Genomic DNA, 25,226 nt, shown 5'->3' with positions numbered 1-25,226 from the left:
ACCGGAGGGGGGGGGAGGAGTTTGCTGCTGCTGCCTGCTAATAAAACGTGGCTGCTGCTGCTGAGGGTAGTGGAAAACAGACTTGGTGTGCAGTCTTTAGCAGGATTACACTTTCTCTCGTGCCCTGTGCATCATTTTATGCACAGCACCGTCGTGCGTCGACTTCTAGCCAAGGACAGCGACTCGTTTCCTTTAAACCCGACAGGCAGGTCTATATCTATACCCTCACTCACTTTTCCAGTTTCAGTTAGAAAGCGTAGTTTTCAGAGATGACCTGGACGATGAAGAGATGTTTTGTCACTCTGGCCATCCTGTGTCTTTGGCGAGTGCAACAACTGGCAGAAGCCTGCAGCTGCTCCCCGAGGCATCCCCAGCAGGTGTTCTGCAACTCAGACGTCGGTAAGTTGATTTTTAGACTAACAATCAACACATCAAGTTGTGTTTTTGCCATTAATGTATTAGTTAGCAATGTCTAGGATAAATTGGTTTGGGTTTCCCCCCCACAAGGAAACCATCGTATTCTGAGAGGGAGACTGCCCAGCTCCCGTGTTTACAGTTGCAGTGGGAGGAGGATGGAATTTTCTGTCCCCCAGTCTTTCTTTCCACTGCCCTCCTCTTTTTCTCTAATCTTCTGTTGATAGCTTCAATGCTCTTTCATAGACACATCAATATACTGTCTGGAGTTTTGTCTTCTTCAATACCATTTTAGGCTTTTTTTTAATCTACAGTAAACCACATTATTCCTTGTTGTTGCTAAGGAGACTTTAAACAAAATCATTTGTGTTTGTGCTTGTTTATGACAACATGAATATAACTTCATTTTCTTTCACCAGTATCACCTCAGTGATCATATAGTTTACTGAAAGGCAAATTCATTTAATCCTACTCAAATGCTCCTGAGGATAATTTCCCTTTAATTTCGCCTGTTACAAAAAAGTACTTGTTGCTGCCTTCAACACAGACCTTAAGCTAACAGGACTGTTAACAGTGACCAGCCTGTCCAGCTCCGGGTCTTTTTTCTTGCTTCTGAGATGGCTGAGTGTGTGGCATGTGGACAGAAGGTGACTTATTCAAAGATTTTTACTCACTGGATTCCATTGCTCAAGAGGATGAATAAACTTTATTATGCTACCTGAGAATGTACACAAATGGAAAGTCAGATACCGCACTAAAAGGGAAGACAATTTTTCTTTCTTTTTACCCTATTTTGGTGCTTTAGGCTTTACAAAGTGAACCTATTAAAATAAGTTCTGTTTTTTGATTAGGCAGATTGTGCAGAACTCTAGAAAAACGAAGATGCTGGCAGTCATCTCAGCCTCACAGCTGATTCACCTCATTTCCATCTCTTAAGTCAGTTTCTAACATGACCTTGACCCTCCGCTCCTGCTTCAGCACCATGGATAGACCCTCACATAAACATAAACCACCATAGAGTCTCGGGGAATCTGTTTCTTGACCAAATATTCTTGAGTTCGTGTCTTCGGGGGTTTAGGCAAAGTTTAAGAGTGGGCTGAAGCTAGTTGGAGAAGAAAAGCGCCAGCAAAACTTCACCAAGTTGCTGGGTCACAGAGAGGGCAGTCAACTGTTGCACACTTGCACAACTTATTTAAACGTCAGAGAGAAGTTTCGGGAATTTACGAAATCGTTGGCATTCCACTTCACCAGCCCATGAACTGACTGCTACCTCAGTGGGTTGATGAAATTTTGCATTAAGCAAGCTCATTCAAAATTCTTATTCTTCTTGGGCTTAAAATGAAGGTGAATCATGTTTTTCTTTGAACCATGGGCCACTTGTGTTATAATAAATGATGTGTGTGTATTAAATACAGCATTCCTATGTAGATTAAAATAAGTCAAGATACTATCTTAATAAGTGCCAGACAGCTAACTGACTTGGAAGTATTGCTAAAGTTTCACATAGCTAGTGCTGGTTTTGGTTTTTGGAGATTACAGATACTTACTGAAGAGCAGTTCATTTCCACAGTGCAGGAAGATCATTACACCACTTGTGATGTCATTTTTAAAGGTGGGCCTTCGTATAACCTGAAAGTCGATATAAAATGAAAATTCCAGATGCAAGTTTGATACTAAGATTAATGGAGGCTTAAGCCTTGAGCCAGAGTTTTTAATCTCATAACAGTGGTTCTCTTTTTTTTTAACCTCAGTTGATCGCCATGGTAACTTATGGTGCAGACTTAACCAGCTTATTTTCAGAGATTTGGATAAACATGGAGATGGGTTGGTTTGATGTCAGTGAGCAGTGATAGTTAAGGATAAGTAGCACCTTTTAGTATCTATTGCAACTCCTGGGTGCTACAGGAACAAAAAAAGCACACACACACACACACACACACACACAAAATCAGAGACTTCTTTTATCCTTGTATCTGGAACAACAATGATTTTCAATTCAATTCAGTTTTATGTCTACAGGACCAAATCACAACAGTAGGAAACCTCGGGCAAAACCAGAACCAGGGAGGGGCAGCCATCTGCCATCATTTTCCTATTTACTGAAGTCAGCTGTTGGTCAACTTTGTGCAGAAGAAGAGTCTAATGTCTTGTCAGAACCCCCCTTAACTGGGAGTCAGCACAGAGGCTGATAGAGAAAATGTGATTAGGAGAAAAAGGTAACTGCCACTGATTGGTGTATATGGTTTTATCCAGCAAAGTAAGTCTGGCTTTGTAGAGCCTGGTTTGTAGTGCACGCCTAGGATCAAGTTTTGTTGTAAACAGTTCCACTGTCAAAACAGTCAGAGCAATCTTTCCTCATAAATGGAAATCTATCTTCTGGTTCCTTGGCGGAGGCAGAGGAATGTTGGGTATTCATAAACCGCACTCATTATTCTTTACTTTTATTTTTCTTTTTAAATTTAAAAACTATCTGTGCTGCTTTTTGTGAAGAAAGAAAATGAGTCATATTGGTTCCTGAACAGAAAGTAGTGGGTACGACTTCTGGGACAAAAGCAGCCCATAAATTGCAAGCTGTGCAAACACAGCTGATATTAAAACCAGATTTCCGTCCTTTGAGCTGGACAGAATTTGTGCAAATAACCACAGCAGCTGCCTTAAGCTCCAGCACCACTTGCAATAGCGCGCTGGATTGATCCGTGCAGTGCGACACTTGCAACTCCCCTTTAGGAAACTGCATGTGAACGTTATGTCCATGGCCTCAGTCACATGCAGACTGTAAAAAAACCAGGAGAAAACGCTAAAAACGCTACATTTTTTTATGCAAGGCATAACAAAACTAACGGCTAATGTAGATGATGAGATTTTAAAGTTATCTTCGTCCATAGCTTCATGTGTTTGCGTTTTACATCGGATGCTCTTCCCTGAAGGCGATTTGTATCCCTGGCTGGAATCGTACCGGGGACCTTTTGCTTACCACACGCACACCAATGAGATGATGAGTATTTAAACTCTACAATTGTCCGTTTTTAAAAGGAAAACAAAGGATTACCTCAGATTAGTCTGTATCTCTTTGCACAGGATCAGCAGGATAGTCAGTTTGAATTTGTACTTGACTTTTTCGCACTCTGACCGCTTTGTGGCTCCTCGGAGAGGAAGACGAGGGCACATGCTCTTCAATTACATGACATGCATTTGCTTTTTTGTTCTTTGTTTTTAAAACCCTCCCATGACCACAATACTGCATGCAAAATATTGTGTTTATTGTTTGAGTAACTAGAAAATTAGATGGTTCCTTCGGTTTCCAGTTCTGTGAAACTTTTGATTTTTAAAGGGCTTTGTCAGCCTGTTCCAGTAAACATCCAGGCTCTGGCAAGAACTTGCGTACACACTATATACCAGCACAGATAATAAAGTTGTACTTCTAAACCGCTCGAACAGTTTGTGGAGGAAAAATCCATCAAATCAAATAGGTGGCATGTCAAAGGAATATCACATTAATTAGCTTAAAGATCCTTTTTTCCCCGATAACTTGCCTTATTTTCTCATGTACATGTAACTCAAGAGCTACACCTAATTCTAAAACATGCTAAGATTATATATCAGTATGCGCATAAGACCCCATTTTCAGTATTTTTCACTTTATGCCTCTTTAACATCCTGTGGTTATTCCCACCTGCTCTAATTCCTGCTTTTAGGCGTAGAAGAAGAGGTCTCTGTTTGATTCGACACATTGGAGCAAAGGGGGATTACCGCTAATACACTCTGCTGAGAAGTTGGAGAGTTTCTCGGCACGGCTACCTCACTCTGCATCAAAGCGAGGGAGGGAGGGAGGGAGTTTGTGATATGTAAACAACGAAAAAGAAAAAGAGAAATCCGGTGACTGGTGTAGATTATCCCTAACACAGCTTTTCTTTTGTATCCCTCTTGACTGTAAAGGGCCGTCTTCTCCTTGTATACACAGCACATTGTTACGCTAAGAATACTTCAGCAATGTGACTGCCTTCCCGTGCTTGCTTCAGGACCCATCACTCCATCACTCCATGTGTGCGCACATTCTCCTTTTTTCTCTTGCTTCCTTTTGTCTGGGATTGATGCTTTAGACCCTTAAAAGGAGATGTTCTCTAAGCCTCATGAATGAGGGCACATATGGCTCACATCTTCATAGCTTCATATAAAAAAGGCAAATGAAAGGGCTTGATATTATTTGGCAAGGAGCGATCAGAGACAGTCAGTAGCTGCCACCTTGGGAAAGCAAGGACTGAAGTGGAACTTGAGAGAGAACATCTGGTTAGTGTTAGCTCTGTCGCTTGCTTCCTTGCAGTCCTGTGAATATACAGTAACTGCCGGGTGTCTGGTTGCAGCTGACATGTGATCATACTGTACTGCACTTCCACATTTTGAACACACATGGAAAGAGCAGCAACTTTGAAAAACACAAGTTGATTTGGGGTTTTTTTGTTTTTGTTTTTTGACTACTCGGGATTTTAGCTCAACGGCTCATTTGTATGGCTCTAATAGTAATTTTCCATTAAAGCCTGTTTTTTTTCCACATGAGCTCTTTTCTTCCAGCTTCAGAGTGCAAGAGAGAAAAGGAGGAGGCTACATGTGAAAGGAGGAGGTTGATTTGCATGTCAGCACCTCTCTCCAGACAGAAAGGCAGGCTGGCTGAGAGGCCTGGGGGCGGGGGGCACTCTAGTTCAGCTTTTTCAAAGACTGCTGACTGGCTTCCTCCTGTGTCGGCCCAGGAACCTGGGAACAGGCAGCATGCATTCCTCCCTCTGATTGCAGCTGATGAAACACTCATGCGCCTCTGTCTTCCCAGGACCTGGCACATGCAAACTTCTCAGATTCAAGCCACAGCAATGTGCTGCGGCCAACTCCAGCATGCCAAACCTGGGCAGGGCTCAGATCAGATACAGATAGATGCGGATTCATTTCAGTTTTAACATAACAAAGCAGCGTTCCAGTTACAAAGCTGGCATTCACACAAAATGAATGTTAATGCAATTAGTTTTTTCTCTTTTTTTCTTGTCTTTATCCAGTTATCAGGGCAAAGGTAGTCGGAAAGCAAGAGGTGGATGTTGGCAATGACGTCTATGGGGATTCCATCAAACGGCTTAAGTATGACATTAAACAGATCAAGGTATTTAGGACAAAGCTATTGCATTTATCATTTTTCTTCCATGTGTAAAAACTTCAGTGGAATCTAAATGTTTTTGCTTGAATTCCCAGATGTTCAAAGGTCCCAGCAACGCTATCGATGCCTTCTACACAGCTCGCTCTTCTGCGATGTGTGGAGTGTCTCTGGAGACTGACGGCAGGAAAGAGTATCTAATCACAGGTATGACTTTCAGTGCAGTGTAAGGCACATGTTGTGTAATATAACAAACATGTTCTTTAATGTGGCTTCATATAGATTCTTATATATCCTCTAGATTTACACTTTGCTCTCCTTCCACTGTAGGAATGCTGGAGGCTGATGGGACAATGCACGTCACTCTGTGTGGCTTATTTGAACCCTGGGACAACCTGACTACCACTCAGAAGATGGGTCTGACTGAGCGCTATCAAATGGGCTGCGAATGCAGGGTATGGAAAATTGATGATTAAAAGTCTAAGGGAGTAGTTAAAGTTTACATTTACCAGATGATCACTTCCCAGTTGCATAAAACAAATCACCGCTAGATGCACGATGTTGTAACGATCACTGTGCTTTTTCTGATCCTCAGATCACCTCCTGCAGCTCCATCCCCTGCATGATCAACAGCCCATCCGAGTGCCTTTGGTTGGACTGGTTGATGGAGAAGACTGAAAATGGAAGACAAGCTAAACACTATGCATGCATCAAGAGGAGTGATAACTCTTGTGCCTGGTACAAAGGCTCTGCAGCGCCCAAAAAGGATTTCATGGACATCGAAGACCCTTAACTTTACCACTGTGCACATGTCTGCAGTTTAAATATGCCACCATAGAAATATCAAAAACAAAAATAAAAAACTCATCAAATTCCCCTTCTTTTAATTATCAAAAAAGCTGTAGAGTGGATTTTTAAAAAAGGAAAAAAAAAAAGGTTTTAATTGCAGATCTCATGTTTTCACTTATCATTCCTATGAGCTCAGCGCTTTTTGCCACACCGGCCCCTGAATCTGAAGCACATCCTCATAAACCACTTCTCCTCCAGCTGGAACAAAGGGGGGAAAACACCATAATTCAATGATACAATTTCTTCCTGAGCTATTAATCTGTAATTCTTTATTCAAGTTTTAAAGGGTTCTATAATTAAAATAACATGTACATAACATGTACCTACTGATCAAAGTTCTGTGAATCTGCTTTGATAAATAACACCAGGAAACAATCATCCTGGCAGAGCTATCACAGGGAACAGGAGCATGCTTTTTAAATGTGTGGCAACTGATTTGTGTTAAAGCACGACTCTTTAACCACAGTCGCTGCTTTTCTTATACTATAATCCTGAATAGACAAGAAGGCACTTTGAACATAATTATATCGCAACATTCATATTGTCTGTAATGAAAAAAACATGTTGGAATTAAAAGAGGATCAAATCCTCCATGGTTTGTTGTTTTGTTTGTTTTGTTTCTGCATATATAGATCACAGCTCTAGGCACTGTTATACTTTAGTACGTGTGAGCACATATTTTATTTAAGGTACTACATATAATAATTATTGGGAAAACACTTAAATTCTCTTTTTTTGATAAATAAAATATGTAAATGTAAGTGTATGTATATACTGTGGGAAAAAAATTTAATGGCCCATCGGCTTGGTCAGTGGAAAACAACAAGATCATTGAACTGTTCCCTTAATTTTTGTTGCAGTATATTTAAATAAAGAACACCATATATTTTCTTAACATTAGTAAAATACATTTTTGTTGGGAATAACAGATTGTAACCAATCATTTTTCTCGCACTGACGGTACTAAGGTTGCCGTCAGTGTGGCGCAAATGTGACATGAATAATTAATATGAGAGTGTAAAAAGATTCGTCATTTGAAACTGTAGTCAAGTATGATGTGCTGGTTTCACATGGGACTTTTTTTTAAAGATAAGATGACTTTTGTATGCATAGCCATCTGAAACATTACTGTACATTTGACCCTTACAATTAAATTCATAAACCTCTTTCGGTGTGCTCAGTATTTTCATACCAGTACATGCAGCAAGCACACTTTGCTGCTAAATCTAAATGCCTAGGAATGTGCATTTAGTGCAGATCATCATGCATCATTTTAGCTTACTAAATCTGTAATTTAGAGACTCGTTTGAGGCAATCTACTGCCGCCTACTGGAGACAACAGCAACGTGACATTCACGAGCCAATCCATGTGCCCAGATCAAGCAAACATGAGTCCATTCAGCATTTCACAGCATGCAATCCTTTTTCACTGTAGATTTTAAATGCGTTACTATTCTAACATTAAAATGTCCTACTCTTAGGATAACACTGCTGGTCTTTGCAATGACAATCGAATGAAATGCAATCTTAGAAAGAAAAGCAAATGAAAAAGCATCATTAAAAATGTAAAAGGGGGGGGGGTTGCCCTCCTCTGGGAATTTTCATGAGCATGAGTAGCGGTGTGATTCAGGCCCTGCCATGTTTCCGCGCGTTTTTGTTGTTATATAAAAACATAATCAGGTATCGCGCATCAATGGTAAACAGCGCTGGCTGGAAGTCACGTGTAGCCCTCTCCCGACAGATCGACGTCACGTTAAGCGCCGATTGGCTGAACCTTTCGGCTACAGCGTGACCTGTGCTCTGATTGGTCCGTGATTCCTGTCAGTCATTTTTTTTCTATCGCCTTCTCATAATGCAGCATGGGCGAAAATACTAGATTGAAGAGCTTCATCTGGGGAAGCAGAGGCTTCTAGTTTAAATTATTTTGTCCCGTTGAGTGAAAGGTAAGTGAACGGAAAGGCGTATTCGTGTAATATCTGTTCGCTGCTTGTTTACGTGGTGCTGTCGTTGGGCTAAGAGGCGAGATGTGACGGTTAGGGAGGTTTGTTAGCTACCTGGGTGCTGGGATGCTAACCACATTGCAGCACTGAGGGAGGCTGGCTTTCGCCACGTTAAGCTAGCTTGGCTGCTAACCGCGTTGCTCCACTGTTAAACGATTGAATAGCAGAACACGAATCAGTCGACAGCAGGGACAGATAAACGATTAAATATCGAGCAGTTGCGATATTTAGCGACGCTTCCTGTATAAATTTTAAACGGTTCAGGGCGAGATTAGCTGCGGCTGTAGATAAGCAAACTAGCATTCAAGCTTTGGTGATTGGCCCATAGTGGTGGGACCAGTAGGTGAGCAGCTACACCGGCTACTTCATGGAGCTCTTAACGACCTTTAGAAAAAACAAGACCTCAAACTAGCTTAAATTATGCGTCCAGGTAGATTTATAAGCAGGTCAAAACAATAAGCTGTGGGATTTAAGAAGTGAAATCTCTACACTTTGAGTGTGCTTGTGGGAGTGTGTTGAAGCGAGTGAGTAGCTTTTTGTAGATCTATATATTAAACCTGGAGTAGTCCAGTTTTGGGGTTTTTTTTGGTGTCATTAGACAAACCTTTGCAGCAAGTTCTTTAAGAGTGATCTGAACCCTCAGTTTTAAAAACATATAGGATGGCCCAATGCTCCTCTAGTGGTGGTGGGTGACTTAGATATGGGAGAAGGTGAGGGCTGAATGCACGTTTTCATATTCTGGTGTTTTGTTTTAATAGTTTATGGATTTTTTTTTCCTCTGTCGTTTGAGTAGTAGTTGAGAATGAATTATTTCAGGGATAAATTATGCTGAGTAAGTAATGTTAATTATCCAAAGCTTCTGTGGCTCAACAAGACAATAAATAAATAAAACATGTAAAGCTACCCGCTGTGGTGACCCCTTGTAAATAAATGCCCTTTTTTAATGATATATTGCCTCATATATATATATATATATATATATATATATATATATATATGCCTCCTATATATTCAAAAAGAATCATTTTTTTAAAATGTTCTCATAGTTTGTTTTGTGTCATAATTCAACATTTTTGGTAGCCCTTGAAGTCACCTGCATCCAGCAGTAGTTTAGGCAGGATATGTGCACGATCTATGTATGCATAGTTTACGAAATGCAAATAAAGAGTCAGTATTGGGTAATGCAAGTATTCACTGGAGGGTACTTGAAAGTAATCCCACTGTCTCTACATTTTTTTTATTTTTTTTATTCTTTGTTTAAATATTAGTAGCTAACATAATTTGCTATTGACTGTCCATAAAAGCACTTAATAAACTAATTCAGCTGCAATCTATCCTACAAAAGTAAAAGCTAGTTTTGGTTGCTCACTTATTCGGAAAGGATCGCGCCGCATGTTTACACAGGATGCCCTTCGTGATGCAATCCCAGAAGGAACTCTCAGGATCAAACTGAGGTTCTCCGAACTTTCACTGTGCAATATGGAGTCAATCTATCCTTTACGAGTCAGTTTTCTAAACATCTAAATTTAAGTTCAATATCAGTTGTGTTCCTACAAATTGAATGAAATATTTTCATATCAGTGTGAGGATTACCTTTTAAAATCGGAAACAACCAGGTTATAAGTTTTTAAACCCCTGTAAATAGGCTTTAAGTCGTATTGTTTAGTTTGACATTGCACTACATATTGATTACATAGGCAAAATGGCTTAACAAGACCTTACGCTTAATGACTGTCTGCCTGTGTACATCCCTTCCTTCATTGAATGGAATAGCCCTTTATTGTCATGGTACATGTACAACGAAAAAGGCAAAGGGCATTGATGGAAAGTGGAACAGAAAACAAAGCCATGCTAACATAAATTACCACATAAAGTGAAAACTTATTAAAGTTGGCTTTAAGATATCTGAAGTACTCTTAACATTAAAAAGCTTTACCAGTGTAATTTTATGCTTGATGTAAGCTTGAGTTGACAAGACGAGGAATTGTATTTGTTTTATTTTTGGATTTAATCGATTTTCTTTTTTTTCTTTTTTTTCTCAAATTAAGCATCGGTGTAAGTAATTATTCCCAGATTATCACTGTTTGTGAAAACCTTCACTCACCTTAAAATGACCCGTGTCTTAAATAGCATCATTTGTTAATTATGCAACCAGCATATCCCAAACAGCAGTCAGAAAGTTTCTGTGTTATCAGTAATGTGACACAATCGGATTAAACATCCGTGTTTTGGTCAGCGCATCAGCAGAGCTGCCTGTTTGGACGGTTGCATCACTGCAGTTAGCTCCCTCTCCCTGTGGGCTCTGTGCTTCTTAGTTGTATCAGTATCAGCAGCACGTGAAGGTCAGCATGCCCTTGTGCATACAATGCATGTTCGGCCCTCCTTCCCTCTTCATGACGTCACTGCCTACTCTGATGAGTAAGTCGTAGTGCTGTATTGTCTCTATGATGTAGCCTTCGCTTCTGTTTGTTTGTTTGTTTTTCCTTAGATGTTTTGTTGTCTTTATCTGGGGGGGACGGTATCATTTGTATGGGTAAACTGAGAGAAGATTGAATGTTTTACACACTCACCATCAAAATATGGCGTTGCTATGCTGTGTAATAATAGCTTACTCGTAAGTTTAAAAAGTAAGTCACAGGTTCAGCGATTGATAGTTGAATGTGTTACTCGAGGGATTGCAGGTCACCTACTCTCCGACCCTCTAATGCTCCCGTAGTTTGGAGTTGCTCTCTGTTAACTGCAATGATCAGCTGTGTAAACAATGTGTCACTCTTTCCTTTGGACTTTGATCTCCTCATTTCTTCCCGCTGCAGTCAGCCGGCCAGTCAACTTGATCGACTAATAACACCCTTCATCAGCTGTTTAGTTTAGCAGCCTGAATCAGAGCTCCTTTACAGCTGCCTGGTGTAAAGCAGCAGTTCTCAACACTAAAATGGTCTTTGTGTACATTAAGCTGCTTTTTATGTGTAGAAACAGTACATGGAAAACACTTTTAGGTTTACTGTTATTACTTGTTACTGTAGATCTCTAACTGTTGTGACAAAATTTAAGGAGCTACAGCTTTGCTGATTATGCACTCACTGGAGTTGAGAGGATGACAAAAAATTTGATTAGGTCAAAATGTGACTTGTATAAATGTAATTTGGCAGTTAACTACAGCTGCTCACACCTTATGTGTAAGCATAAATGCTCTCCCTCTCCTATCCCATACACTCCCCCACCCTATGTTACATCTGATGCCTTGCATAACTGCAGGGACAGCTGCCAAGACCCAGCTGGAAGCACTCAGTCCTTATCTCTCTTGTAAGGTGATGTCAGAAAATGTGCCTAGAGAGGTGCCCACTGGAGGGCAAACAAACGGGCTTAATTTATTAGCTATGAGAGCAATTTAACTTGTATTTGCAGGTTTAATTTTGCTCATGTTTAACTCTGAAACAAAGTAATTTTGTGTGAGCATTTTTTGCAGATATAAAAAAAAAAGGATGGCATGTCATTGATATCATTGAAATGGTACATTTTTATTTTTATTTTTTTGTGCAGTCTTGAGAAGTGATGCTGACACTCAATCTGTTTGTCCCCACAGTGATGTTCCAACAATGCCGATAGTGGATAAACTCAAGGAGGCTTTAAAACCTGGCCGAAAGGACACAGGCGATGAGGGTGACCTCAACAAGCTATTGGCCTCTTCTGCCAAGAAGGTCCTTTTGCAGAAAATAGAGTTTGAGCCTGCCACCAAGGGGTTCTCCTATCAGCTCGACAGCCTAAAGAACAAGTATGTGATCCTCAATCCTAGGACTGAGGGTGCTACAGCACAGAAAGCTGCAGAGCCTGCTCAAATTAAGAGGCAAGGTAAGCTCTCAAAATGAACTGAAAATTGAGCAGAATTTGATGGCCTGACATTTTCCATGTTTGACCTTTTGTTCTTTGATGCTTACCCTGAAAGCTCAGTTCTGGCGTTCTGTCCTCGGCTAATGTCACAAAATTGCCTGTACCCCTTCTTTAGTCTTAGAGAATGTGGTCGGGGGCCAGAGCGATGGGATCCCTGCTCCGCAGAAGATGCTCTTTCCGGGGAACAAGATCACCCTTAAGTGGGAGCGTGTGTACAGGGTGGGAGCCGGCCTCCATAACCTTGGAAACACCTGCTTCCTCAATTCCACAGTGCAGTGTCTCACCTACACGCCGCCACTTGCCAACTACTTACTCTCAAAGGAGCACAGCCGTGTCTGTGAGTAGATTTACTATCCTATTTACTTATTTTTTTTTTTATTTTAAACACTAACAGTTTCTCACACAGTTTGGGGAATTACTTTTACCTGGCCTATATCCCTGTGTGTGCCTGAAGAAGGAAAAACAAGAAGTGTAGCTTCATTTGGTTCAGCTAGTTTATTTTGAGCTCCCAATCATCCAGGGATTTCCTTACCTGGATGATTGTGCATGCATCAAGACATTTATTATTTGGAGCGTTTTTTTTTTTTTTGTTTTTTTTTTAACTCGTTTTGATCATCTCATTCAAACAGACTCTATATAAAAGATTAACATATTGTAATATCAGCAGCTGGTTTGTGGAATGCCTTTTAACCCCTTAAATTTGAGTTAAAGGTATTGTTTTTGTATTTAATGCTAACACCTGCTTATACTTTTATGTTATTTGTAACTCCTCTTCCTCTTTGTTGTTCAGGTCACCAGTCAGGCTTCTGTATGATCTGTGTAATGCAGAACCATATCATCCAAGCCTTCGCCAACACAGGCAACGCCATTAAGCCCGTCTCCTTCATCAGAGACTTAAAAAGTAAGATCGCCCTCCTTTAACAGTGCCTGAGCAGTTTATGCCTTCTAGGTTTATCTCAGACGTCACATTTATTGGTTGGCTACTCTCAAGGGTAATGTGTTGCAACAGTGTCCCGTATGACAACAATGGGCAGTAACTGCAGTATAGAAGTGGAGCAGTGAGACTGCAGTTAGTGAATGAATCCCACGTAGACGGTAGCGATGAGGTGTGAGTAGTGCCCTGACACGGCGAGTTACTGTGCTGTAGTTTCATTGCACCCTAGTCCCCTCCCTACCTGGCTGCTTCCTCCTTATGTGATGCTGCAATCATGTCTCCACCTCCTGTGCCTCATTTTCTCTGCCTCCCTCCTTTCCCAATGCCCTTTCTGTCTCCTTGTGACTGCGGGCTTTAGCACAAAAATGTACAGGCCACCTGCTTTCTCCCCCCCATCAGAGCTCAGGATGCGCTGTATGTGTGTTCAGGTTTTTTATACATTGATTTAGCTAGTGGCCTCCTCTGTAGCTTAAAATGTGCCGCTAATGCTGGAACAGTTTAAATGCACACATTGAAATATCAACCTCGGTATTTCTAGTCCAACTCTAAAGCCCATTAATACAGTGCCATATCACTGCACAAAAACAAAAGAGCTTACTGCTGCCGATTCCTGAACTGCCACCAGATCTCACAGCTGAGGTTTCACAAACAAAATAAAAACACGACACACCAGTATTAATGCCCACAGCTTTAATGTCTTCAAGATGTTGCCTCTCTCCTCTCCTGGAAGTGCCTGGAATAGATCATTAGTGCTTGATGTATTATATTCCTTTTTCCCCACTCTCGGGTGACTCATTGTTGTGAATGTGCAGGGGTGCTATGCTGGGAATATGTTGATGACCACATTCTAATAGCTCATCCAGTTTTCCATTAGGAAATAACAGTAGGGTACATTATCTCTACTATGAGACTCTTACTGCAGATTAGACGCCGCTCTGTAACCATAACATGTTTATTGGGTCATTATGCCATGGTCTGGGTGAAAGCTCTAGTTTGATTGGCTGCAGGGTGTACTGTATTTCCTGATAAAGGACCTTTATGTAGTTACAGTGAAACGGCCAGCCCACTGTTTGAAATGAATGTGCTGACCTAACCTGTTTCTATAATAGTTACAAAAAAGTGTGACTGTTAACCTGGGGAAAATGACAACTTGGATGGCTGGAGTGTAGCTAAAGAGACTGGACACAAAGGACAGGAGGTGCTAGTTTCTAAAGGAAGAAACAAAGGACTGCTAGAGTTTTGTACTGTCCAGTTTGCCAGTGTAGGAAGAGTATAGTGCCAGCCTATAAAAGGAGTGGTATTTATCATATTACCTCGACATGCATGTATTTCCTTTGAGTGCCAAGAGAGAGCCGATGAATCGGCTCACTGATTGTTGTACATCACTACTATCTGTATTAGCCATTCACTTTATAAGTGTGCACATGTGCCGTGTCATATTTTAATAGTTAAATGACTATAATCAGTTATTCTTGTTATGAAGACTATAGAGAGAACCTAATTTTACGTTGTGGGCCAGTTCAGTTAAATCTCAGTGGGTCAGACAAATCAGTTAATCACCTAATGACCATTTAAAAAAACCTGATGTGTTCTCCTTAAGTCTTCATGTTTCTGCATTGTAAAGAAATGCTGCTGTAGTAAATGAAAGTAAAAAGCATTGCTGTTAGACTTTGTCTATAAGAAATAAAGTTGTAAACATTAAAAGCACTTGTAACTCCTTCCTGATCTTTGACGTGTAATTAAAACAACAACAAAAATAAAAAAAATAATAAAAAAAAATCTTTGAATTAACAGCAAAATTCAGTTTTTACATTTTGTTTGTGTATAAATAAAAACATTTCTGTAGAAAATTATGGAAAACAATAACTTTTCTGTTATTTAATAATGAAAATATTACTTCAATTTGTGACCTTTAATGGTTTACTTTGGTGTCTATCAGGCCATAAGTGATAAGCTGTCATGCTATAAATAAGAAATGAATTTTTTGTTAGGTTTTTTTATTTTTAATGAACCTCTACAGTTTCTTGCTTTGCTTTCACTTATTGTCAGAAATCACGATATGTAACAAATGTCTGTGACCTCAGTCAGATAATCTGGGTAGTCAGTGGTTGATCTATTTCTTTAATGAGCCTGTGGGTCATTGCAGTTCATCAACATTTTATCAAATACAAGGAACATTATTGACAAGTTGGAAAGTGAGAGACGCCTTTCTCTGAGCCTCCCTGTCTCAGTAAGTGCGAGGCTAGAGGAAAAATGTAACTCTGGTAAAGCATGAAATCTGACAGGCTCTTTGTCGTCCACAGAAATTGCAAGACATTTTCGCTTTGGTAGTCAAGAGGACGCCCATGAATTTTTGCGGTACACCATCGATGCCATGCAGAAAGCCTGTCTCAATGGCTATCCGAAGTAAGCATTTATGCTTCTTATGATATTTGTTTAGTCATTAGTCATTACATGAATAACTTTTGTCTTTGTGTTTTTAGGCTTGACAGGCAGACCCAGGCCACGACACTGGTTCACCAGATCTTTGGAGGTTACCTCAGGTCAAGAGGTATTGACTGATGAATAAACACGCAGCTCAGATTAAGTCTTAATGGTTTGATGCAGGTTAATACTCAATATACTAAATTAGGCTAATATAATCTTTTTAGTCATGCATGGAAAACAGAGAGGTGTCATATGTGTGTATCTTACCTTGGCTTAAGATGCAGGTATCCTGTGTAATTATTTTATTTATTTTTTTAGAAAAAGACACTACATTGTCAAAATTTATTTAACTATTCAATCTCTGTGTTTTACTTAAGAACCCACTGCTCAAATATTCTAATTTAAATTGAATTTAAATCTTATTAAAAGAGACATTCATTATGATTAACTTTCATATTGAAAGTGAGAGGTTAAGGAACAGTTCGTGTAATTTCTTTTATGTGGGTTCAAGAGTTTCGCTTGTTCTATAATGGAAAAATAGAAACGAGTTAAAATGTAAAAGGAATTTCCCCTTAAAGTTTGCTCTAATAGTCAGATGAGGTTGTTTGAGGTGCCTGACAGTTTCATGTTTACAGGAAATTGAACTGAGGTTGCTGCAGCTTCAACAGATTTTACTTACAAGTACTGTCAGAAGAGTGAGACTTGTTTTTTTTGCCTTTCAGTAAAATGCTCTATTTGTAAAAGTGTCTCAGATACGTACGATCCTTACCTGGATATCGCCGTTGAGATTCGGGTATGTTGCACGATATCTCCTTATTGTATAACGTTTATTTTCATGGAAATGTTCATGTTTCTGTCTTTGGAAAGTTTGGTAACGTAATTTCTGTTGTGTTGTTTTAGCAAGCAGCAAACATAGTGCGAGCCTTGGAACTGTTTGTTAAACCAGATGTTTTAAGTGGAGAGAATGCCTACATGTGTGCCAAGTAAGTTCCCCTCTCATGTAGTCAGAAATGATTCAAAATACTTTCACCAGACACTTCATTAGGTACACCTTGTTAGTACTGGGTTGGACCCCATTTTGGCTTCAGAGCTGCTTTGATTCTTTGTGGCACGTATTCAGCAAGGTGCCTCTTGGGCCATATTGACATGATGGCATCACACAGCTGCAGATTTGTTGGTAGCACATCCGTGATGCAGATCAGTATAACTGCAGTAGCTCAGTAGTTTCCGAAATAGACTGGTTGTTGATGGCAGACGGGCCAAACCACGTTCAAAGTAATTGAAATCACCTTTCTTCTCCATTCTGATGCACAGTTTCAACTTCAGCAGGTCGTTGTGACCATGTGTACGTACCTAAATGCATTTAGTCGTTACCATGTGAATGGCTGACTAGATGTTTACATTAAGCAGTTGAACAAGTGTATCTAACAAAGTCAGTGGTGAGTGTAAATCTTAAAATTTTTGGGGAAAAGGTCTTAAAATTAAAAAAAGATTAAAGAGTGTCGTCATAATTTTTATTTTTCGTCCTCTTCAGGTGCAAAAAGAAAGTGCCGGCCACCAAGCGCTTCACAGTGCATCGAACATCCAACGTACTCACCCTTTCACTGAAGAGGTTTGCAAACTTCAGCGGTGGAAAAATAACAAAGGTTAAAGAATTTTCACGACACGGACTGATTTTTAGCAAAACTGCCTCATTCCTCTATATATCTCACACCTTTCTGTCATTTTCTTCTTCTTTTTCAGGATGTTGGTTACCCAGAATTTCTAAACATCCGCCCTTACATGTCTCAGAGCTCAGGCGATCCTGTCATGTACGGCCTCTATGCTGTTCTGGTGCATTCAGGCTACAGTTGTCATGCTGGACACTACTACTGCTATGTGAAGGTAAGACGGTATAGATAAACAATCTTTTTAGTGTGCGTGTGACAGGAACGTGAAGGAAAATTGGCTTTAAAAATCCTTCCACTCCGTCTTGTGGATTCCGATCGGGAAAGGTGACAAATTAGGTGTCAGCGATCTGAATTTAAAGTTCCTTTTCTACACTGTTTGTGAAAGCTTGTTGTGAAACTTTCCCATTAATATGTCAGTTTTGTGGAGTCAGAAGTGACTATATGTGGACAAGAGAGTGGATTGTTAATAGCTTACCATAGCAGACCTGGATAACAAGCTGTATCCATCGAATATACCAGTACAACACATTTACACAGATAGCTGCCAGTTTTTGCCAAATATTGATCTTCACCAAAAGTCAGGGTCACATTGGTTTCTCTCAGTTCCTTTTTAAAAGCTAAAAGTTAACAAATCCCTTTCACAGCTAAACTAGTGATTAAGATTTGAGAGCTTTAGTTATCTTTACAGGGAAAATGGCTTTATTTTATGTTTCTTCCCTCTTTTATCCTCACAGGCAAGCAATGGACAATGGTACCAAATGAATGATTCAATGGTGCACTCAAGTAACATCAAAGTGGTCTTGAACCAGCAGGCTTATGTGCTTTTCTACTTGAGGTGAGACGGTAGCGAGTGATGCAAGAGATCAAAAAAGATGTCTGTACCTCCTGGATGTGCAGTCCAACAAACTAGAGTCTGTGTTTGTGTGTTAAAGGATACCTGAAACCAAGAAAAATGCAGATGGGCAGACCACCAAGCAGGGGATGTTGTATTCCGGGAAGAATACGGCACCGTCGGAACAGATAAAGAGGTCCAACTTGAACGGGCCTCTCTCTTCCCCACAGGTGAAAAAGGTATAAGAAATATTTGGCTTTTTGTAAAATAGTAAATGTATGTGTTAAACTTTCTAGCTTTTAACATTCTGGATAAAAAATGTAAGAAAAGTCCTCGTTTTCTTGATAGAAACTTGAGCCAGCCCAGCTGCGCAAGATCCAGTCGATGGACGGTGGTTTGGGTTTGCCCATTTCCAGGAACGGTGTGAGCACTCAGCCACAGCCCCGACTGTCCAACTGGACATCCTCTTCCAACGGTCTGCCAAAGCTGCCGGGTGGACCCGCAGTTATAGAGGAACCTTTCAAGAAGGTGAAGAAGCCCTCTTCGCAGAGCCAGCTGCCATCCCGCAGCAGCACTCCGACCCCTTCCAACAACGGGGTCAGCAGAACGGAGGGAGATAAAAAACAAGGTGGAGAAGGCAGAGGCATGGCAGCGTCTACCTCATTTAAGTCTTTGTCTGACTCCTCCTCTGCTGACACCACTGAGTCAAAGGTACGGTATAAAGTCAACAAGCATGAATACAAATGTTACATTAAGGGTGAAATCTTGACAGGGATTTTTAATTTTGATCATCAGGTAATAAAAAATACTCAAAATATTTGAGTGCTGTGAAAAGCAGTGGCATTTCTTTAGGGAAACATGCTTTCCTACAGAGATTCAGTCTACAGTAGCATGAAAACAAGGATTCTCTCACATTTCAGAAGCCATGTTTGATGTAAAAGATCAGATCTGCAGCTTCACAAAAGCATAACCGCCACCTGTGGTTTTCTCTCTCTGGACCAGGACTCCGTTGGTCCCAAAAGTGCACCAGTAGGAGAGACTCCCTCCACTCCTCGGAAAGGCTCCAGCGGCCTGGCGTCTCCAGCAAGGAGCGTGGAGCGCTCTCAGAGCACAGAGGAGCAGAAGACGGCAAAAATTAAACCCCCGGCTCTCGGCAACATCACATCTGAAGCCACCAGCACCATGTCACCTCCACCTGCCAAGAAGCTTGCCCTGTCGGCCAAGAAGGTGAACGTCATCCCCATCCACAGCAGTTGCCTCACTTCCTGTCTTACTACAAACTCATAATAATTCTGCTTCCTGTCGTGTAACGCCACACCTGCTGTCACAAATTGCACCGTTGATTTCAATTAGTCTTTTTTATTCAGGCAAGTTAAAGAGTGGTGTTGTGTTACGTTTTATGCCTTTTATGTAATGTCTTATTTCTCCAGTGTACCGTCTAATCAACCACATGTTAGCACTTGTTTAAAGTTTGTCTTCTTTTCCTTTAGTTTGTTCTTTTTTCCTAATCATTTCTAATTCTTCTCTGCCATACCCTTTCTACTTTGTTTTCCTCTCTCCACCCCCCCCCAATCATCCTTTTAATCACCCTGTTTTTTTCCTTTATTTACTCTCTTCCTTATTTTTGTCACACTCATGGCTATTTTCTTTAGACCACCAAGTTTTTATTTATGTCGATAACTGCAGGCTCGCAGCCGGAGTCCGAACAGCATTGATGTTCTGCCCCGTTTGCCGTCCAGTGACCCCATGCATCAAAATCAACTTAACTCCCTCACCCTTGCCTCACCCACTCCCACTCACAGGTATGTATATGGAAACCTGTTTCGTATTGCGAATACTCACACTAGGCATGGTTGAGTTGTACAGTCCTCTGCCACTTAGGGGGTCAGTATACTCTTAATGTGAGTGTATCCATTCAAATTTTGACACCCAAAAACAAAGACGATCCTTATTTCTTTTCCAGAGCTGATCCATTCCATTCATGTAAAGTCCAATCATCACCTTTAGCCCATTTAACTGGATCCTTCAAACTGCAGAGTCCTCAGAAACAGTCCCTTTTCTCCACACTGCAAAAGCCAAGCGTGAGCCTTCCTCCTAAAACAAACGGTCTTCACTGTCCAGGCCCAAAGAGTCCCAAGTCTTCCAACAAGCTCAACTCAGTGGTTCAAGAACCAGACCTTGACGACCCTCCCGCTCAAAATGTCAAACACAAAAAGAAGAAGAGGAAGCGGCGGCATTCTGAGGTGGAGAGCGTCCCAGAGCCAGTCACATCCCCAGCTCCACAGACACAGTGCACTGCAGCAGAGTCCGATGGCGAGAAGAGGTGCAAGAGGAAAAAGAAGAAGCGAAAGCGGCTGGACGAAGACGGAGAGAAGGCGAAGGAGCGGGCGTGTGTCTCGTCTCATTTGGACACGTCAAGCCAGGAGGAGGACTGGTGTCAGAGTGGCATGTGGAGCCTGACCCCTCAGTCCAGTGCAGAAGAGTCTAAGAAAAAGCCTCAGTTATCCGCTACAACTCCATCGCAGTGTGAGTCAAACCGGAAAAAGCAGGAAACGGATTGTGTGTTGAAGAAGAAGAAAAAGAAGAAAAAGAAAGACAATGTGGGTCAGTCAGGAGACGCTCTGCAGGATACAGTGTCTGCACGCTCTACAACAGAAAGGTTGGTTCGAGTCTGGTTATGTTTGTTCTTCACCTGAAGTTGAGTTCGTGTGTAAAGCTCTCAGAAAGTCTACATTACTGGCTTGACTCTAGGAATCAAGAACTTTTCTAAATGTGTTATCATTATTCATAACTCTCATAAAGGACTTGAAATAAGATTCTTTTTCATTAAATATTTGATCTTCTCACCCTTAAGGGTTAAGAGTGAGACAAAGTAGTTGCTTCTGCTATATGCCTTTCATTACCTCGATCTCTCATCTGCTTTTTCCCCAGAAGCAGTTCTGAGATGAAGCCCACAGGGAGCCAGAAAGATACAGGAGATTTATTAAAAGTAAAAAAGAAATTAAAAGTGAAGAAGAGGCTAAAAGAAGAGATGCAGCAGTGGGAGGAGAGCAAGCATTGTCCTGATGCTGAGACTGAAGCATCGGAGCCCCCGTACAAAAAGAAAACGATGGAGAAGGACAGAATAAACAAAGAAAGCACAGGTGTGTGAGCGAGAACTTAACATTACATCGATTACCTGTGGAGTGTCAATGTAAAATTTTGATTGGAGCCATTTGACAAAATCACTTTCCACCTCTGCAGCCTTTCAGCCTTTCTGTGGAGTGACCAGTCATTCTACTTTTGTGCAGAGTGTGACTCATTGCATTTTGAGAATGTCAGATTTAATCACAGTTCTGTGATTTTGTTTTGTTTTGTTTTTTCTCAATTCCCAGCCACAGTGGTAGTGTGGGACAGCCAAGTGAAGGACGGCTACAAGCGCAGCGTGGCACCAGCGGCTGATGGAAGTACATCGGATGGCTCGACCCGCGCCGCACCCGTAGCTTGGGATGGGAAAAAGACGAGTAGTGTGGTAGAAGAGCTGCTCAGGAACGCGTCGGATAAAGCCTACGGAGCCAATGGTGAGATGCAGAGTCATATTTGTGTTTTTAAATGCAATTTTAAAGAAAATGTGTTTTTAAAGACCCTAAAGGGTGTCAGTGTCTTGTCTTCACTAGTCCTCAGTTGGGATGGTGAGGTCTCTGCTGTCAGCAGAGATGCCATTGAAGATGCCCGCGATGCCAGGTGTGACACTGTGATCGACGAGTGGGATGAAGACTTCGACAGGGGAAAGGTGAGGGGTGAAATGCAACATGAAAAAAGTCATTGTCTGTCTGTTCAGTTCACAAGAATCTGTACTGCTGCATTAGAATTAGTTAGATTTCAGTGAAACTTGCACACAGTGATCACCTAATGGGTCTTTACTCAAAACGTGCATGAGGTCAAAGTTACATTTGTCATTTCACAGGCAAATTTAGTGCCACTAACCAGACACGTTGTTGCTCTTGGGACCTAAACAGTTACTTGTGACACTTTGCATGTATATTGTGCAATCAAGTACGATCCCTGGAAAGATTGTCTAAAAATGTGTTGTTGTAATCTCTGTTATTAAACAACACAGCGCCCCTATTTCTCTCTATGATGGCCAGTTTTTACCCTGCTTTCCTGTTTAGTATTTTGATTATTAACAACTAAAATACTTCTCCGAGACGATATGCAATTATTTAATTTTAATTTTGTCCCCTTTTCCTCTTATTAACAGGTGAAGAAAGTAAAGCAGTATAAAAGAGAGAAGTGGAGAGGGGCCAGCAGCATGTTCCAGAAGATTCAGGACAGGCGGAACAAGTGGTCTGTAACACCCGGAGGGAAGAGAGTTTTTGGAGTCCGACGCTGAGAGTCCAGATTGCTGCTGAAGTCTTGCTGACTTGAAATTGAGACAGAAAATACTTTTCTTACCAAACTCATTTACCCAATCTCTCTCTCTCCCTCTCTCTCTCTCTCTTTTTTCTTTTGTCTTTTGTTTGTTTAATCCCCCATATTCAAGAATAAGATATGTGCCAAAAGCAGTACACATTACTGCATCAGCAGTCTGCCAACACAACTTTTAAACTAATCAATGTGAAATATTGTTTTCAGCAGACAGCTGAATTTCACTATCTCCCCTTTAGATGCCGCCATGAGCAGCTTAAAGTTTTCTATGCATTCAGTATTTAATTGAAAATCCTTACATCACGTCAATATCGCGCTAGATTTGTGTCCTTTGAGCCCCGATTATTTCCCTGAAAATGTGCTACCATGAAATACAAAAAGCTTTACCGTAATTGTGAAAGGTAGGCTGTGACTCATTGGCCTCGCTGAAAACTGCGCTGAAAACGCAATCTGAGCAAAAAAAGTGACTTTTTTAACAAAAAATGAAATTATTCTATGTCAAATAACAAAGCTGGACTCATTCATTATTCTTGTTTTAGATTTCTTAAATATTTTTATGTTATTATTATTTTTTTCTCATAAGTTGGGATTTTATTTTGTACTCTAGTGTCTGTACCACACTGCTTCTTTTTAAGGACCGGGTTTTGCCTGCATATTGTTGGTAAAATTGAGGTTTAAAATAGCCACTGTTTCCTCATTACGCATGCCTAAACTGGTTCAAAACCCATTTTAAATGAAGGGTCGTTTGTAGTTGCGCAGTTCTTGTTACACACGTGATTTTTCCCTTCCTTACCAAGTTCAGCTTTAATGTTAATACATTAATAATACAAAGGAATGCTCGGTGTCATCGATATGGAGGAAACGCATCGGATGCTGTTAGTTTTATTTTTTATTCATGAGTTATTGTTTTCTTACAGCTCGGTGCAATTGTTGTGTGCGTCGTAGAGGCCGGCGTTTCTGGAGGAACTCTCGTTGGCGCAGTTAATTTTCTACTGTGCAGCTATCCAACTATGTAGCTCATCTCATCAGTTCTTCATTTAGAGAAGCTCAGTTTGGAAACATGTTTTTGTTTTCTGTAAAGAAGGAAAAAAACTCCTTCACCACTATACTGCAATTAAAGGGTTACATTTTATACTTCTGGCACTGTGTTATGATGCGATAACTACATGATGAGATCTTCTTGTCCCCTTGTATCTTATACCTCTATGCAATTTTTCTGACAGTCATGCTCGCCGTCTAGAAACTGGGCTGAGACTCAGGAACCCAGAACCTCCTGTATTCCCATCTCCACCCTTGATCAGACCCCATTTCATGTAGGAGTCATCCCTGGACCTAAGCCGCCTCGTTGCATCCTGTACATCCTATAAACAACTGTTTTATACAAAATATATCAGGTGTGGAATCCATCTAATCATCTTGCACCAGTTTGGGCACAGATGTGTAGAGAAACTAAAGTTAAATAAACAAATGCTTTGCCAGTGTAGATTGTACAGTCCATCTTGTGCTACCAGTGTTTCCCCCACCCCGACAACGCTGTAAAGATTTACCCACGCATTTCTTTTCATTCTAGAGATGTTGCCTTGAATTGGCTATAAAAAGCATAGGTTTTAATGTTATAAATATGTAATTTAAAGAAGATCTTTACTGTGCTACTAAATACTCAGAGTAGTCGGTGGGTGTTGAGAATTTATCTACAAGTGTGTTTGTTCAGTTGTGTGTAAGAGAGACATTTGTTTTTCATGCAAGTCCTTCCTTATGTCACTGTAATGTGTACAGTACAAGAGGGGCAGTGTCATTTCCAAAGGATAGCTGTGAAGTGGACTGGCAGATGAACATTTACTGGCGTGAATGGACAGTCCACATGTTTGCATTGATGGTTCCATATTTTGCACCACCTTTTCTGACCAGAGAAGAGAGCTTTCATAATGAAAGTAGCTCTTACCTCGTAATAGCTAACTGAAAAGGTGCAATAAAGTTGTGACTTTTGTGAGCTGATTGTGGGGTTTTTTTTTCTCTTTGTCTTCCTCTGCTTTTTCCAAATATACAAATGGTATGTGGGTAAACAGCACAAATAGGGTCAGCATCGCTGTTTAAGAAGGGTTCTTTCTTTAAGAAAGTCTGACTTACCAAAAGAGGTGCATGTATGTTGTATTGCCTTTATCTATGGAAGCTGAACCACTTACTGCACTTTCTTGTTAATACAGCATGCTGCTGGTTGGGTTACATTTAAAATGGACCTCAAAACCATTTGTGTACCATTTCAAGGAAACATGGTGCTCAATGCAATTGCAAGAAATTGTGCATGATGTTCAAATTTTGATTTAAACAGATCTGACGAATTAGGGTGAGCTCTGACTGGGAAACCAAAAACTTGTAACCCACAGGCAAAGCTCTAAAGTATACACTGCTTTCTTGTCTTTTTTCTGTCTGAAAAGGACTCTAATCTACAGGATGAACAACCTAACAAGTCCTAAAACTACAGATGGAAACCAGATCTCATTAGCAGGACGTTTACTGTGGGTGATAGATCAAGTCTCTCATTCACTTTTGTATAATCACTTATTTTTGTAATAGGGGGAGATGCTGCTGACCAACTAAGTTGGGGAGTTTTTGGTTTGTTTGTTTTTATTTGACATTTCAGACCAACCCATCTTTTACCTCCAGTCTGTGG

General features: G+C 40.7%; 2 protein-coding genes across 3 annotated transcripts; both read left to right on the top strand.

Annotated features, from left to right (window-relative positions):
• On the top strand, positions 1-6,988 carry LOC309705135 (metalloproteinase inhibitor 2-like). Its single transcript, XM_082530752.1, has 5 exons — positions 1-399; positions 5,457-5,557; positions 5,647-5,755; positions 5,879-6,003; positions 6,144-6,988. Exons 1-5 carry the CDS (start codon positions 270-272, stop codon positions 6,339-6,341), a joined length of 663 nt encoding a protein of 220 aa, XP_082386878.1. The 5' UTR covers positions 1-269; the 3' UTR covers positions 6,342-6,988.
• A 1,219-nt stretch (positions 6,989-8,207) lies between these two features.
• On the top strand, positions 8,208-24,545 carry usp36 (ubiquitin specific peptidase 36). 2 transcript variants are annotated; one of them, XM_082529967.1, is made up of 20 exons: positions 8,208-8,340; positions 11,981-12,246; positions 12,401-12,622; positions 13,076-13,186; positions 15,523-15,625; positions 15,703-15,770; positions 16,369-16,439; positions 16,547-16,629; positions 17,181-17,292; positions 17,390-17,530; positions 18,051-18,151; positions 18,249-18,387; positions 18,497-18,859; positions 19,151-19,375; positions 19,835-19,950; positions 20,112-20,807; positions 21,083-21,291; positions 21,523-21,708; positions 21,805-21,920; positions 22,389-24,545. In XM_082529967.1, exons 2-20 carry the CDS (start codon positions 11,994-11,996, stop codon positions 22,518-22,520), a joined length of 3,447 nt encoding a protein of 1,148 aa, XP_082386093.1. In that variant the 5' UTR covers positions 8,208-8,340; positions 11,981-11,993; the 3' UTR covers positions 22,521-24,545. The 2 variants fall into 2 exon arrangements, with proteins under 2 accessions (XP_082386093.1, XP_082386092.1); XM_082529966.1 differs by having other exon boundaries at positions 21,080-21,291.
• The last annotated feature ends 681 nt before the right edge of the window (positions 24,546-25,226 follow it).

The sequence above is a fragment of the Aulonocara stuartgranti genome (genome assembly GCF_965226115.1).
Source record: "Aulonocara stuartgranti genome assembly, chromosome: 4".
NCBI classification, from domain to species: domain Eukaryota; kingdom Metazoa; phylum Chordata; class Actinopteri; order Cichliformes; family Cichlidae; genus Aulonocara; species Aulonocara stuartgranti.
Note: the sequence above shows the minus strand (reverse complement) of the source record. Positions and strands in the feature narration are given on the sequence as shown.